Below are 15,212 nucleotides of genomic sequence, written 5' to 3'. Positions count from 1 at the left end.
TGCAGGTGTAGAGTCTGTGCCGTGCTGAAGTGACAGCACGTGGCTGGGCCACCCGTTACTAAGACTCCTTGCTAACCCGTTACTAAGACACAGATTGTTGGTTTTGATAAAGAATAAACTTAGCTTTCATGAATATGTCTTGTTTATTCTTGTTGAGTTTTTACAATACCCTCGTACAGAAGTCAATATCAACAGAAGAATATGTACGGAATAGCATGTTTGACTATAGTAAGGTAATCTGGGCACTTTATTTCTTCGACCCACTCTCTTTAGCAGGCCTGATGCTCGTTTCATGAACTCGCAATCACAATAAGTTTGGTATCATGGGAAAGGAAATCAAATAAGCTTTTAAATGATATGTAATACATTGAAATCGGTAAAAAAATAACAGAAATATTATCGACCAAAGTTAAGTTTCCGAACTTTTTGTGCGTAGTTTATGTTCAGGGCTCGAAATTTTTTGGGGGAAATAGGTGCACTTGTGCACCCAGCCCAAAAAATTAGGTGCACAGAAAAAAAAAATCTGGGTGCATTACATAAAACGAAGTTGAATGTCAGCAGTTTGATGCTACTGCCTCTCTTAAGAACTTCAATCTGTAATTCTATCAAGATTTCAAATTTCAACCAAGCAATACATCATATAAAGTACAACAAAAGGTTATATTGCTTTTTCTGATACTTACATATCTTCAAGAATATTCTGTATGCTAGTGTACAAAAGAACCGTTACCCTATACTATAGAGTACAAAAATATCTAGGTGCACTGGTGCACCCACAGTCAAAAATTAGGTGCACAGCTTCAATTTTGGGTGCACACAGGTGCACATGCACCCACTATTTGAGCCCTGATGTTATATATTCTCTCTAGTCATGCTGATACCACAATATTGAAATTTGAAGGCACCCAGAGCATTTTATGAGACTTGAAAAGTGGAAATATTTTAGTTGCTGTAATCTGACAATTAATACCACTGTTTACCACATTTGCGTTCGGATTTCTTATCAAAGGCGCGCAAAAACGGCACAAAAACAGGCGCGCAAAAACGGCACAAAAACAATCTACATTGTGCACTTTTAGTTTCACACGCCTACTGTAAATACTGTAGATATCAAAGCCCCGCCCACCTCCGTCAAAACGTAGAAATGCAAAATCAAAACATAAAAATACAAATATTTGACGGACATGCAGTCACCCTCTCATTGGTCAAACCGCTAATTGTGATGGACAGTCAGGACCAGTCTATTAGGGCTTGGATTTTCTATACAGTTCTCATCACACAGCGACATCGTATCTTTGCTCATTCAATTTCGATATGTAATGGTATAGTCTTATTGAAACTTACTATGTGTAGGAATGACTAGAAATTGGAGTTTTTTAATTCAAGTTTCAAGCCTCATAAAATGCTCTGGATGCCTTTAAAACTACCGTCCGTCGCACAACGAAAGGGTATGTCACCCCTTAAAAAAGGGTGGTATAACCCCGTCGTAGCAAAAGCACGTCAACTGATGATGATGATGTCCGTCGCTCTCAGAATGAATGTGCACTCGGGCTAGTGCTAACATTTTTCCGGGAGAGAAGATTCACCATTCAAAAAAAATCCTGACTTTATATTACCCTGCGGTTTAATGTGAACTAACGTTATTTTTATAGCCTAAATTTTACATCATGCTAATGTCATAATGATTAACATGTTGTAGTGTATTTTGAAGATTTTAGTAATGTGATTGCCCTCAGTGATACTTTGCAACAAAATAAATTAACCACATTTTACTTTCATAACAGTGGTGTCTTCCAATGAACCCATGACCCCCTTTTTGTTGCTACATACCAGCGCCATTTCAAAAATCTGGGGAAACACATTTTGGCCACATTTCTAGATAAATGCCCGGGGAAAACGGAAATGTGGGCAGCATACAAACATTTCACGAACTTAGCGCATCAGATACACGTACGGTTTATATCTTTTTTAAAGTTGCCGTAATCTTTTCCCAGTTGAAATGCACAGAAATGGACAATCTTGCCACGATGTAACGCAAGCCATGTGAAAATCAAAGACTTCGCGTAAAACCATGGATGTTCTAACAAAAACAAAAACCTTTTGATTTTCTTTATTATCATCTTATCAAGTTGATTTCACATGATTTTGATAACTACGTGAAAACAAGATTGGCAACATAAAAAGATGTTGCCATGGCGACGGTGGTCTCTGTTAATGTTTTCGCTTTATTAGCCCACATGCAAATAAGGACCTCGCATAAATCATATCAGTTGATCATCTTCTCTACCCAAAGAAGACAAGTTGTCGAATGTATGAAAGTCTTGTCTTCACAAAAAAGGATATCGTACCTTGTCCTCATAAATTATGTAAGTGAGGCCCTCATGTGCAAGATTTGTGTCTAACAGTGGCCACATTTACTTAACTTCCAAATGGTGCAAGAATGAAATCCCCATCATTTACCACTAAGGATTTATAGTATTTTGTCATTAATCATGCAAATTAGATATCAATTTTCATATTTGATATCTAGTATCGATATTTATCTCTTTCTCAGTTACATATGTCATGTGTTTGAGAGTCCAATAATGGATTGCAGCTGATTTATAAACTATCCTCATTAATTATGCAAATCAGATATGGATTTGCATAATTGGCATAATTGGCATCTACACACCAAAAATAATGATGATCCGTCAGCCCCTTTTTGCATTATTCTCTTTCAAAGTTTGAGACAAAATCAGCTCCTGCAGTTCCAAAAAAGCCGCTAGGGGGTCCAAATGTACAGGACTTATTTTCCCAATAAAAATCTATCCACCACTAAAAAATCATGACCATAGCATGTTCAGAACACGAGATTTGGCAAGCGAAAGTTACCCTGCAGTACCATAGAAAGTTGCTAGGGGGCCCAAAATCCAATCATTTCAAGGTCTCACCTAGACCTACCTACAAAATATGAAGACAATACATCCAGGCATTCTTGCGTTATCGTCCCGTGGACTTTCACATTCCTGTACAATTCCTAGAATTCTTGCAATCTGCACACAATATATACCAATTTGGCTCGCCCCTGAGGCGTCGCCAAAAAGATTTTCAACCCGACATGCAGTGGCGATACTGCCACTTTGGTATGTACAACATGTACATGTACACTCTGGTGTGTTGTGACTGTTATCGGCAGAATTGCTATAGCCCGCAGTACCGGAAACCGTGTGGCCGCGACCGCGTTGGACAGGTGGCTGCTATAGATTGAATTATAGATTAAAGAGGAAAAAAAGGTTTGCATGAAGGTTTTTTTACAAATTTCTAACGCGCACAAAACCTCAACCCCAGAACTGCCACAGGAAATACTTTGAACCTTCTCCTTGCTGAGATTGATCAGGGGAAAGGTTTAAAAAGTGCCTCTTGATGTACCACAGGTCAGGTGCCTTTGGCACAACTCCCTGGTGCTACAAAATGTACATTGACGTCAAAACTTTCTTTACGGGGTAAAACTAGAGACAATGACCCCGTTCACCCTCCTTTTTTTCAATCGCGATTGAAGTATAATCGCGATTGTTTGATCTGATCGCGATTGAACGCAAAGAAACTTTTGCGTTCACACTGCTTTTCGCTAAGTGGATTAAAGTACGCCGTGATCCGATCGCGATTGAAGCAAACCCGTGCTCCGCCATACAATGTACCATCGGCGATCATCTGGTAAATGTCCCTCTTTCGGTGACATTTCCTAGTCTCTACCAGACTAACTAAACGGGCGAAATGTGATCTTCACTGTGGACTGACTCTACTGGCTTTTATTCCTTTTTCTGCCGAATTCTACGATTCATACGCCTGTAAGAGGGCCTGGTGGAGGCTAGACATTTCCCCAGTTTGGCCTGCACCTCCTCTCTCCCCCAGATTGCGATGAGGACCCTGGTCTCCCCATCGCGCCACCTGCCACCAGCTGAATTTGCTGACGGAGTTTTATCCTTCTTCTCGGGCATTGTTGACGATGAAAAGTTGTTGTTGTTGTTGTAAGAGAGCGATCTGACGTGTGTGGCTTGGGTTTGTATTCCCGCGCGATGCGAACTATGACCACACCAGCCGAAATCCCCGACGATCGCGATGGAATGAATCGTAGTTGTGTTCACACTCAAAATTTGAAGAGATTGGATTGAATCCGATCGCGATTGATCCTCCCCAAACTACCTCCGGAGGTTGATCAGGACTTTACAGGAGTTAATGAGAAGCAATAAAAACCTTAACATTACATGAGTAATATATGTAAACTTCTTATACTAGTTACCAGGGGTTCATCTAAATCAGGAAAGAGGGGCGCTGCGCCCTCTTGTTTCAGTCCAGTGCCCCCTTGTTGAATTCAGATTTTAGCTTAATATCCAGCATACAGCCTTCACTCAGCAATTGATTCTTCCATAAATACATAGAATTCGCTCCCTTGCCTGTGTGTGCTCCCCCTTATTCAATTTTTGTAGAAAAACCCCTGTAGTTACCATGTATATTTTCAAGTTATCAAATGCTCAAATGGCATTGAAAAGTTGATCAGAGTCATAGCAATACATATAAAAATAAATGTAGGAGATTAACAACACAACAGTCCTCAGCTTACCTCATGTAATGTCAGGAGTTTTTCAGATTTCCGTTTGGAGTCAAAGCGGCCATAGATGGCACTCCACTTCCGAACCTCCTCCTCCAACATGGAGTCTTCCTCAGACATCTCAATCACATTACGCAACTGCTTCTCCAGTTTCTTTGGCAATGACTTTGGGAGCTCCTCTCCATCCTTCCTCGTCGTCAGTACAATGGCGTACGCAACCTCCTTGATGGCGGCCGCAGTGTTGGGCTCAAGGATAGTGGACTCATACATGTTCAGGACTGGAGAGCTGTTAGAGCTTCGTCCCACGCTTGATGGTGACATTGAGCAGTGCGGGGGAGTTGTGGAGGTGGGGGGCAAGGACAGGCTGTTGTTGCCAGGTGACGGGGGCGATGACTGCATCCCTAACGTTCCGTCTCGTACAGACGACTGCGACCATGATGGTGACATGGGTGACACCTGTTGTGCCTGTTGGTTGGCAAGTCCCAGCGACACGCCCGGAGGTATGGGAATCTGATGGGGAGAGGTCGGAATGACATCTTGGAATAAAGCGGGCGTGGTCACCCACTCTTGAAGGGATTTCTGGAGTCTGCGGACATGCAGGGGTTTGCTGGCCATCCCCACGAGCGACATGATCTCCAAAAACTCCTCCTCCCCGGCCTCGCATAGCTGCTGAACGTCGTCTCCGCCCTGCGAGATGAACACATCAAAGTACTGCAACAGGTTCCCGCGCTGTAATACGCGGTACAGCTGAAGCTCGCCAAGGTTGGCAGGCTTGTGATTGGGAATGGTAGCCATGGTTACAGAGTTCCCATCCATAGAGCACAGTCAGAACACAGTACCTGCAATACAAAATGTGACATCAACACAGCTGTATCAACACACAAGCCAAGTGTTTTTTAGAAACCTTTAGTCTAAGTTAGCCTGAGTGTCATCCTGTTTAGTTCCAGGCTCTGCCTTCACAGGACAGTTCAGATCCCGTTCACATGGATCGGATTAAACATTTATCGCGACAGAATTAATCTGTTTGCGATTGATTTTTGCGTTCACACTGCTTTTCGCCAAGTGGATTAAAGTACGCTGTGAATCGAGTCTGACTGAAGCATGCTGCGTTTCACAGAAGTATTCTATGTGACGCTCGTTAAAGGTCATAGGTTGAGGTCAAAGATTAGACATCGCCTCGCTACAAAATGGCGGGAGTCCACCAATTTTTGATGATTTTGTATCTCTGGAGAATGTTCTGTAGCCGTGGAAGGGAACACAATCGGGGGGCTATGATTGCGAGAAGGCCTGAACGACAAAGGCTTTTGTATATTGGCCTAGCTGTAGCACAGTTATGAACGCGGTAAGAGTTGTAGACTGGACAATCTGGGAGCGTGAACGAAGCGACGATTGGTGGGACAACATTGGACTCGGACTGGCAGGAAAATTTCAATTTGAGCAAACTCACCTTTGATTATTTATGTCATAAGTTGCGACCAAGACTGCAGCGGCGGCGTAGAATCAATCAAAAGGCCCCTATCCCCCCCGGAATCAGACAAAATCCCTGGTGATTAATCGTGGTTTAATCGTGGTTGCGTTCACACTCAATATTCAATAGGATTGGATAGGATTAATCCTCCCCAAACTACCTCTGGGAGGTCAATACAAATAATCCAATCTAAATAATCTGATTGCGATCGGATCAATTCTATCACAATAATACGTTTAATCCGATTAAACTTTTTGAGTGTGAACGGGTCTCAGAGAAGGCAGAGTCTGGATCTAAACAGGATGACACTCAGGCTTTAAGACCCTGTTCACTCGCAAAAATCTAAGTGGATGAAACATTGAAGTGACTTAGGATGACCGACCTTTCAATTTTTGCAGTGTGAATGCTCCCAATCCACTTGGTTTTCCCTGGATTGGATTGTTCGTGATCCACCTCAGGGAGGTAGATTGGGTGGATTGTGACGAATCCACCCGAATCACAAGTGTGAACGTGAAGTGGATAGGATTCCTTGGATTCCGGCTGGTTCCGGGGTTGTAAGGTTATACATCCACTATGATCCAGGTAACTGAAAACCAAGCCACGCCACACGTTTCTTACTAGTATTTTTTGTCAACAATGCCCAGCAAAAAGAATACAACTACATTGCACTTCAACTTAAGACGTTGACCCCGTTCACACTCATTTTTTTCAATCGCGATTGAAGTATAATCGTGATTGTTTGATCTGATCGCGATTGAACGCAAAGAAACTTTTGCGTTCACACTGCTTTTCGCCATGTGGATAAAAGTACGCCATGATCCGATCACGATTGAAGCAAACCTGTGCTTCGCCATACCATCGGCGATCATCTGGTAAATGTCTCTCTTTCGGTGACATTTCCTAGTCTCTACCAGACTAACTAAACGGGTGAACTGTGGACTGACTCTACTGGCTAATTATTCCTTTTTCTGCCAAATTCTACGATTCATACGCCCGTAAGAGGGCCTGGTGGAGGCTAGACATTTCCCCAGTTTGGCCTCAGCACCTCCTCTCTCCCCCTGATTGCGATGAGAACCCTGGTCTCCTCATCGTGCCACCTGCCACCAGCTGAAGTTGCTGACGGAGTTTTATCCTACTTCTTGGGCATTGTTGACGATGAAAAGTTGTTGTTGTTGTAAGAGAGCGATCTGACGTGTGTGGCTTGGGTTTATCGTAGTTGCAGTCACACTCAAAATTTGATAGGATTGGATTGGATTGAACTGCCTCCGGAGGTGGATCAGAAACAATCGCGATCGGATCGATCCAATCGCGATCGGGAGCATTCACACTGAAAAAATCAATCACGATCGGATTGATTCAATCGCGATTATACTTCAATCGCGATTGAAAAAAATGAGTGTGAACGGGGTCGTTATGTCAAGTGGACCCAGGAGCAGACAAAGCTGCTGATCACCATCTGGGGGAAGGAGGAGATCAACAAAAACTTGCCACAAAAATACCACGAAAACAGGGACGGTTTAAATCACTTAGTTTGAACGGGGTCTTTAATCCTATTGATGAAGAGCAGTGTGAATGCAAAAATTGATTTGGATTGAGACACTCACCGTCATTCTAAGTCACTTTACTTCGATGTTTCAGTCACTTCGTTTCTTTTAGTGTAAATGGGGTCTAAGTTAAGGTCACATCAGTTTGAAACTTTGATATCTTGGCTCTCAGATTTTAAAAACATCAATGGAGTGGATGTGCAAAATGAAATCTTAAGAAAAACTAGAAATGCAACACTTGCTAGCAAATACATACTAGTACAGTAGAGGCCACTTAATTGCACCTCGGATAAACGCACATTCCATTTAACTGCACCGAATCCCAACAAGATTGGCAACATAAAAAGATGATGCCATGGCGACGGTGGTCTCTGTTAACGTTTTCGTTTTTAACCCACATGCAAATAAGGACCTCGCATAAGTGGCATAAATCATATCAGTCGATCACCTTCTCTACCAAAATAACACAAGTTGTCCAATGTATGAAAATCTTGTTATCACAAAAAAAGATATCGTACCATTTCTTCATAAATTATGTAAATGAGGCCCTCTATGCAAGATTTGTGTCTGATAGTGGCCACATTTATTTAACTTCCAAATGGTGCAAAAATGAAATCCCCATCATTTACCACTATGGATTTATAGTATTTTGTCATTGATTATGCAAATTAAGTATCAATTTGCATAATTGATATCTATCGATATTTATCTCTTTCTCAGTTACATATGTCATGTGTTTGAGAGTCCTATAATAGAAGGTTCCGGGTCGGAGTTCAATTGTGACGGGGGGGGTTGGGTCATGACCCGGTAATCTGCCGGAAGTGCGTGGTCGTCACCCTGATTTCTGCCCGAGATTGCTTGGTGATGGTTTTAGCTGTGTATGAATATTTTGAATCTTCTGAAAAGCCCGTGAGTTGTAGTATTTTTGGGCGCGGTGCAGTTGATTCGCTATCGAAGCCTTTTTTGTATTAGTCCGCGGGAACGGTGATGCGGTTTTCTCGCCTGATGACCCAATAGCATCGTTTTTAATGCATTTTCACCGAATTTGCGTCATCGGAGATTGCAAAAAGTTATCACATGACTTTTTAATTTTTTTAATTTTTCAGAGACACCATTTACTAAGCTTTCTCAGCATATATGCCGTGACCCCAGGAAAACTCGTTTTTTCCGAGCAGGTTCGATCAAAAAAGTGTAAAAAAATGATAATTTTCGGATGCCAAATTTACATTTTACTATGGTTTCTACCCAAAATAAAGGGACAACGGACAATACCGATAAATACATCGGAAAACAGCAGAAAACCGCTTTTCGACCATGTGATTACATTTTCCGTCCTACTTTTCTCGGCGGAATTATAGGCCGTCGACCTGAGGGTGTCGGCCTACATACGAAATCGCAAAAAAACTCCGGTCCGAGACCTTAAAAGGACGGCAGCGTCTACGTCGATGACGTCATAGATGACGTTATTTCGACCCATACGAAAGCTTTTATCAAAATCTGTAAGTTTGTTTGAAAAAACCCCAAAGTTTGCCCTTTTTTCTCTTTTAAATTCGATATATCCATGGACAGGTGCTTGGCGCCCCCTTCCCCCATGTGCCCCCCCCCCAACCTTAAATACGGCCATCTTTAATCATTTCTGGTCGCCAAACCGTTTTTAAAAGGAATTCACTGACTACGTCATTTGATGGAAGCCCATGTCTCAACTTGACCTTCGGTATGATTTTCGCGATGCCCCGCCTTTATGATGACTTAAATGGGTGAATTAAGCTAAAATCTAAGTGCTTTAAGCCTTCTTAGGGCGAAACTTGGTTTTCTGACTTTTGGTTCATCGCTCCTTAACGTCGCGATCTTTTCTTCTTTTGATGGTGTGAAGTGACAGCCTACTAGGCGCGCTACACATCTGGGACGCACTTATTCAAACTGCCCGCTTCTAGCTCTGATGATATGCTCCAGGTTGCGCTTTGGACTGTGTCAGAATGCATTCTTTTACACATTTAGGGAGCATTGTGCTGCTTAAGGGGCCTTTACGGCGAAGTAGTGAAGAATTTGATGTCGGACGCGTTTGATTCGGAATGTGCGACCCGTGGTCTACCAGTCTATACCAAAATTTGACATATTCTTCGTTTCAGTTAAAAGCTACGAACTTAAAACGCGACCCCCTGCTGTTTTCCTCCAGAACCATGACGTCACTGCGTGACGTCACCGACGCCAACTCTTAAAGAGGCTTTTCTGCCAATATGCAGCACCGAAACGACGGAAAGTCCGCATAATGTCCAAGCCAAGGGCATGAGCAGGCTCTCCATCCCGTTTTACCTGTTTTTTGAAAAGCGATGTCCTGAAAAATGATGTTTTTATCAATTTCCCTACTGTAACGTGGTTAAGGCCTGCACGTTGGCAAAATAGCCTCAAAACACAGTGTTTTTCACATGACCCCTGCAGCGGGAAAAGTAATAGTCGCAGATACGCCAAATTTGGATATAAGGTAGATATAACTTTTCTGAAAATTTTGAACAGATTTTAAGACATAATATGTTTCTTAAGGTTCCGGGTCGGAGTTCAATTGTGACCGGGGGTTGGGTCATGACCCGGTAATCTGCCGGAAGTGCGTGGTCGTCACCCTGATTTCTGCCCGAGATTGCTTGGTGATGGTTTTAGCTGTGTATGAATATTTTGAATCTTCTGAAAAGCCCGTGAGTTGTAGTATTTTTGGGCGCGGTGCAGTTGATTCGCTATCGAAGCCTTTTTTGTATTAGTCCGCGGGAACGGTGATGCGGTTTTCTCGCCTGATGACCCAAATAGCATCGTTTTTAATGCATATTCACCGAATTTGCGTCATCGGAGATTGCGAAAAAGTTATCACATGACTTTTTTATTTTTTTAATTTTTCAGAGACACCATTTACTAAGCTTTCTCAGCATATATGCCGTGACCCCAGGAAAACTCGTTTTTTCCGAGCAGGTTCGATCAAAAAAGTGTAAAAAAATGATAATTTTCGGATGCCAAATTTACATTTTACTATGGTTTCTACCCAAAATAAAGGGACAACGGACAATACCGATAAATACATCGGAAAACAGCAGAAAACCGCTTTTCGACCATGTGATTACATTTTCCGTCCTACTTTTCTCGGCGGAATTATAGGCCGTCGACCTGAGGGTGTCGGCCTACATACGAAATCGCAAAAAAAAGTCCGGTCCGAGACCTTAATGCAGCTGATTTATAAACTGTCCTCATTAATTATGCAAATCAGATTAATTTGCATAATTGGCATATGATTATGTAAATCATAATTTAAGCTATCTACACACCAAAAATTATGATGATCCGTCATCCCCTTCTTGCGTTATTCTCTTTCAAAGTTTGAGTCAAAATCAGCTCCTACAGTTTAAAAAAAGCCGCTAGGGGGTCCAAATCTATAGGACATATTTTCCTAACAAAGAGCTATCCACCACTTAAAAATCATGACTATGGCATGTTCAGAAGACGAGATTTGAAAAGTGAAAGTTCCCCTGCAGTACCATAGATAGTGTTCTCGCCAGGTTTTTTTCACAGCATCGGGGCAGGGGTTCGGGGCTGCCTTAAGCCCCCTAGGGGGTCCTGGGGCAGAGCCCCTGTGGGGGGACCCAGGGGAGCGAAGCCCCCCCGGAGGCTCTTGCATTTTAGGGTATTGAGAAGGCTTTTTTTTTCAGTTTTGAGGGTCATATTTATGACAATCGTGGCAGTCAATCAACTTCTCCACAGGACCTTGACATACAATATTTCTGGTGAAAGACAACTTGAAACTCAGAAACAACAATATCAATAGTTTATTTAGCTACTCAACAATATCAATAGTCGATACCAGTTTTCCTTTTTTTGGCTGTGTCCGGCTGTCCTAAGTCGAAGCGCAAGAATCGTCGCTGTCAGAAGTTTTCTTCGGTGCGAAATAGGAAGCGATATTCCTGGTATAGTACGCTTCAACGCCAGCATGTTTCCAGAAAAATCGCCGCCGAGGCGATCTTCCCTCGGTGGTCGGCGGCGAAAATCCTAATACAAAAGTCCCTTGCCGCGGCATTTAGAGAACCTTGGCCCGTCTAAGAAATCGCGTCACCCCTCTCCCCCAAGTACATACGCCGCCGGCCCGTTCCAGGAAGCCGAAACCGCTGTTCTGCGTCTTACAGATAACATGGAACTTCCGTCTAATAAAAACTTTGTACAAGCATCGCTGTGGGAAAGTTAAGGGAACGTAAAATCGTCAGAGGTTCGCTGTTGACTGGCACACGGAGGTCCAACTCGCGCGTTTTCCCACAAAGTTGCCGCTGATTGACAGTCGGCAGCCTTTGATGACAGTCGCGACCATGGCGACGTCGGCGGCAGAAAAGGAAAGTAGGCGGTTTGTGGGCGGTGCCACAAATTTGCAGTAGCCGAATCGTCCAATCATGGCGAAGCTTCTAAATAAGTTGAAACTTTATCTTCCTCTCTTTGTAAAAATGAATTTTCTGTGCATTAATTCGCTGTTATGGATGGGAAAATGACGTAACCTTGCTCTAGAAATTTGTCAGAAATACAGTTAAGAATTAATTCTATCCCCGCGCTGACAGAGAAAGGAATCTTTTACAAAGAACAGCTTCTGTGTTGGTCAACCGCGGACTGTTAACTTCCAAATAAGGAGATTCCCCGGGAATCTGATACATTTACGGCTGCTCTGATAGTAACGTTATTTGAACTAGAATAGTCACATGCTATATTGTTACCAATTGTCTGTCCGTCCTTCCATGTTTCATGTACTTGCAAGTAGCCTACGGGCAAGAACTTGCAACAAAACATATATTTTCTTTTAGAGAGGCAGAAAAAGAAACACAGCGAAACAATATGTTTCCCTTCTGTGAAGATAACTCACTCACTCTCCAGTTTATAAAGCATAAACAAACTCCTGTGACAGAACCAATACTTAACTTAAAATAAATTGAGAAATGGAAAAGCTGTAACATCTAACCAACATACAACAAAAGGAGCATTATGGGATTGATTCATATCCTGAATGGATAAAAATGAAGCTGAGAAATCCGAGAACCAAGAAATCAATTTGGTATGGCTGGAAGATTTGTCCTGGACCCACCCTGGACTCACCTGACTGTGAGGGATAATCTACATATTAAAGATAAAAATGCGTTCGGTTTCAAAGGTGTATCACCAAACCCTTTAGTGCACGTTATAAAACTGGGGAAAATACCAAAATCTTCCTGTATCAAACTTTCTACAAATACTGTATCACAAAAAGTCAGTCAAAACTTAAATCTAGGTACTAATCTGACTACCTGCACATTTATTTCAATGTCTAATCAGAAATACCTGCTGCCGAAGTTTATGTTCAACAAGTGCATCTGCGCGACATAACGTTTCATGTTTTGCAATTTGCCGATATAACGTTAGAACTTTAAGAGATAATAAGAGATTATAACATGGGTAGAATGATCTTATGCAAAAGTGCTAGCCCTCGCGAGCTTGTTCTTTCAAACCGCACCAGAAAATGGAGCCGCATGTTGTTGTGTTTTCATGCCCGGCACAGACCTGTAAAAAGGACCACATGTTACACCTCTGTCCGCTACTTCCGGGTTCTCCAACCCCGATTTAAAAATCCCTCCAAAACGTTGTAGACATGTGAACGGTCTAGAAATGCACTCGTTTGGCCAAAATAAGAAGAATCGAGGCAGCAAACGGTTTGGAAAAGCCTGGTTTTGGCCCCATTTTGCTTTAAGCCAGGCGCGCCATTCATATGCGGATCCTTCAGTCCCCAGTCGCGCTCATCCCCCGCCTGCCGTAGGCGTTTCCACGTTAGTCGGGCGCACACGCAACCAGCACGGCCAACATCGGCCCCAGCCCACGGTCAGGCAAGAAGAAACAGCACATTTATGCTCAACATGGCCACAAACTGGAAAAGAAAAGCAGTAAAAAAAACCGTGTGAGGCCGGGAGGGCCGGTCTTACCGTGCGGCGGTCACGTCACGTACTCTGACCCCCAAGGGCTAGGCTTTGTCGGCTGTGTGGGCCAGATGGTGGGCCGACTCCGGCCCGCTTCTGCCCGGACAAACAGCGCTGTTGTACCGAACACTTCAGCAGGTGGGTCGCGCCAGACGTCGGTAACGTTCTCTGCCTATTATTTGCGAGAAATCCTGTAGAAATGTGAAGAAAGAGGAGAGAACGGCCCGGTGAAGACAACTGTTCCCCTCCCCTGTGATTTCCCCCCGGCTGCAGTGGTACGATTGGGTGGGGGGCGGTAATCGTGTTTGTCTCATGCCCATATATGGGCGGCAGCTGGGTGTGCACGTGGGGCGGTGGGGTCAGCCTCCCCACCCCTGATTGGTCACCACGTCCCCACGTGGACACCCAGCCGTCAGGGGGACATTCGTCTGACGTCACGACAAGCCCCGGAGGGGGTGTGGGAGGCAGCTCGACTGTGCACCGCTCCGCCAACACAAAATCCGCCAACCTGTTAGAGATCGGTAAAATCACCATCAAAATTCAAGGAAACGGTGATGATTCCTTCTGTCAAGGTCAACCCCATCAGGGGAACCCGGCAGTGACGTCACTGCCCCAGGGTGCGTGGAGAGACCGGGTGGGGTCCAACATAACCAACCTTGGGTTCTACAGCTTGTTGTTGCGACTACGCCATTCGCAGGGGAAGCGTCTGCTGTTTCTATGGTTACCGCTTCTCGTAACCATGGCAACAAATGAACTTTGGCTGCTATCATCTACAACGTTATGATGGTGGATCAGAAAATTCTTAAATGTGAAGGCAGAAGGTTTTGTCCGTCACCCCCACATTTCTGGTAGGCAATGGACGCTGCCCATCGGAGGGGGCAATGCACACATTACCCACGTCTCCCGTCTCCTGATTAGGGGAGCAGGGCTTCATGGGAAGTGGGCCGGATCAGGTCAATCTGCCTGTTTGCGTCATCACGTCAGGTCCGTGGTGGACTGGAAGAAAGCACGAGGCGAGGATCTAATAATTGCATATCATATCAAATAAGATATACTAACCATGGCCAGTATCACAACAGATAACTGTGTAGTGTTTGTCCAGTAAACCGATGAACAACCACTGAGAGTACAAGCACATGCCAGGTGAACACAGAGAACACAAGGTCAAATTTGTGAATGTTGGTTCAGCTGAAGGCTCCTGGCTCCCGGGGAACCCGGGCCCGCCAGCGCACAGACCGTACGCCATAACCGCTAGGCTAAAAGGTCCGGACCAGTTAGACTGCCAGTTATAGTGGCGCTTGAACCCACTGTTACACAGTGGCACAGGAAAACCGTAAGTTACCTAGCCTGGGTGCCATCCTATTTCTACCGGGGCTCCTACACTCGCTTCCGTCGCTGGAGAACCAATTCTGTACACATAGCATGCAGCATGGAACGATTTTCTGCCTCAATGAAAACAAGGAAAAGAAAACAAAAAGCGGACAGCAAACTGCTGGAACAGACCTGCTATTTGTGAGGCCATGTCATGCTAATTCTGTCGTTCAATTGTACACGTGGGTTGACGTTTGGTAGCGTAAAATCAATGTCTCTTCCTGTCGTCCTGTTATTGAAGTAAAATCTGAAAGTCACTCATGATCAAGGGCTGTTGA

At 43.8% G+C, this 15,212-nt stretch overlaps 2 protein-coding genes across 3 annotated transcripts in view; one reads left to right on the top strand and one right to left on the bottom strand.

Moving 5' to 3' along the window:
• The window catches only part of LOC136446206 (NGFI-A-binding protein 1-like), a 37,120-nt gene extending 23,257 nt beyond the window's left edge, over positions 1 to 13,863 (bottom strand). For both annotated transcript variants that reach the window (XM_066444520.1, XM_066444521.1), the window contains exons 1-2: positions 13,570 to 13,863; positions 4,604 to 5,430 (exon numbers count right to left, since the gene is read on the bottom strand). In XM_066444520.1, the coding sequence (XP_066300617.1) occupies positions 4,604 to 5,407 (804 nt within the window). In that variant the 5' untranslated portion in view covers positions 5,408 to 5,430; positions 13,570 to 13,863. The remainder of the gene's footprint in view (positions 1 to 4,603; positions 5,431 to 13,569) is intronic.
• LOC136446211 (uncharacterized) overlaps positions 1 to 15,212 on the top strand; it is a 42,909-nt gene that overhangs the window by 1,478 nt on the left and 26,219 nt on the right. The window lies entirely within an intron of this gene.

The sequence above is a fragment of the Branchiostoma lanceolatum genome, chromosome 12 (genome assembly GCF_035083965.1).
Source record: "Branchiostoma lanceolatum isolate klBraLanc5 chromosome 12, klBraLanc5.hap2, whole genome shotgun sequence".
Lineage (NCBI taxonomy): Eukaryota > Metazoa > Chordata > Leptocardii > Amphioxiformes > Branchiostomatidae > Branchiostoma > Branchiostoma lanceolatum.
The sequence above is the reverse complement of the archived record's forward strand: the minus strand, read 5'-3'. Positions and strand labels throughout refer to the sequence as shown.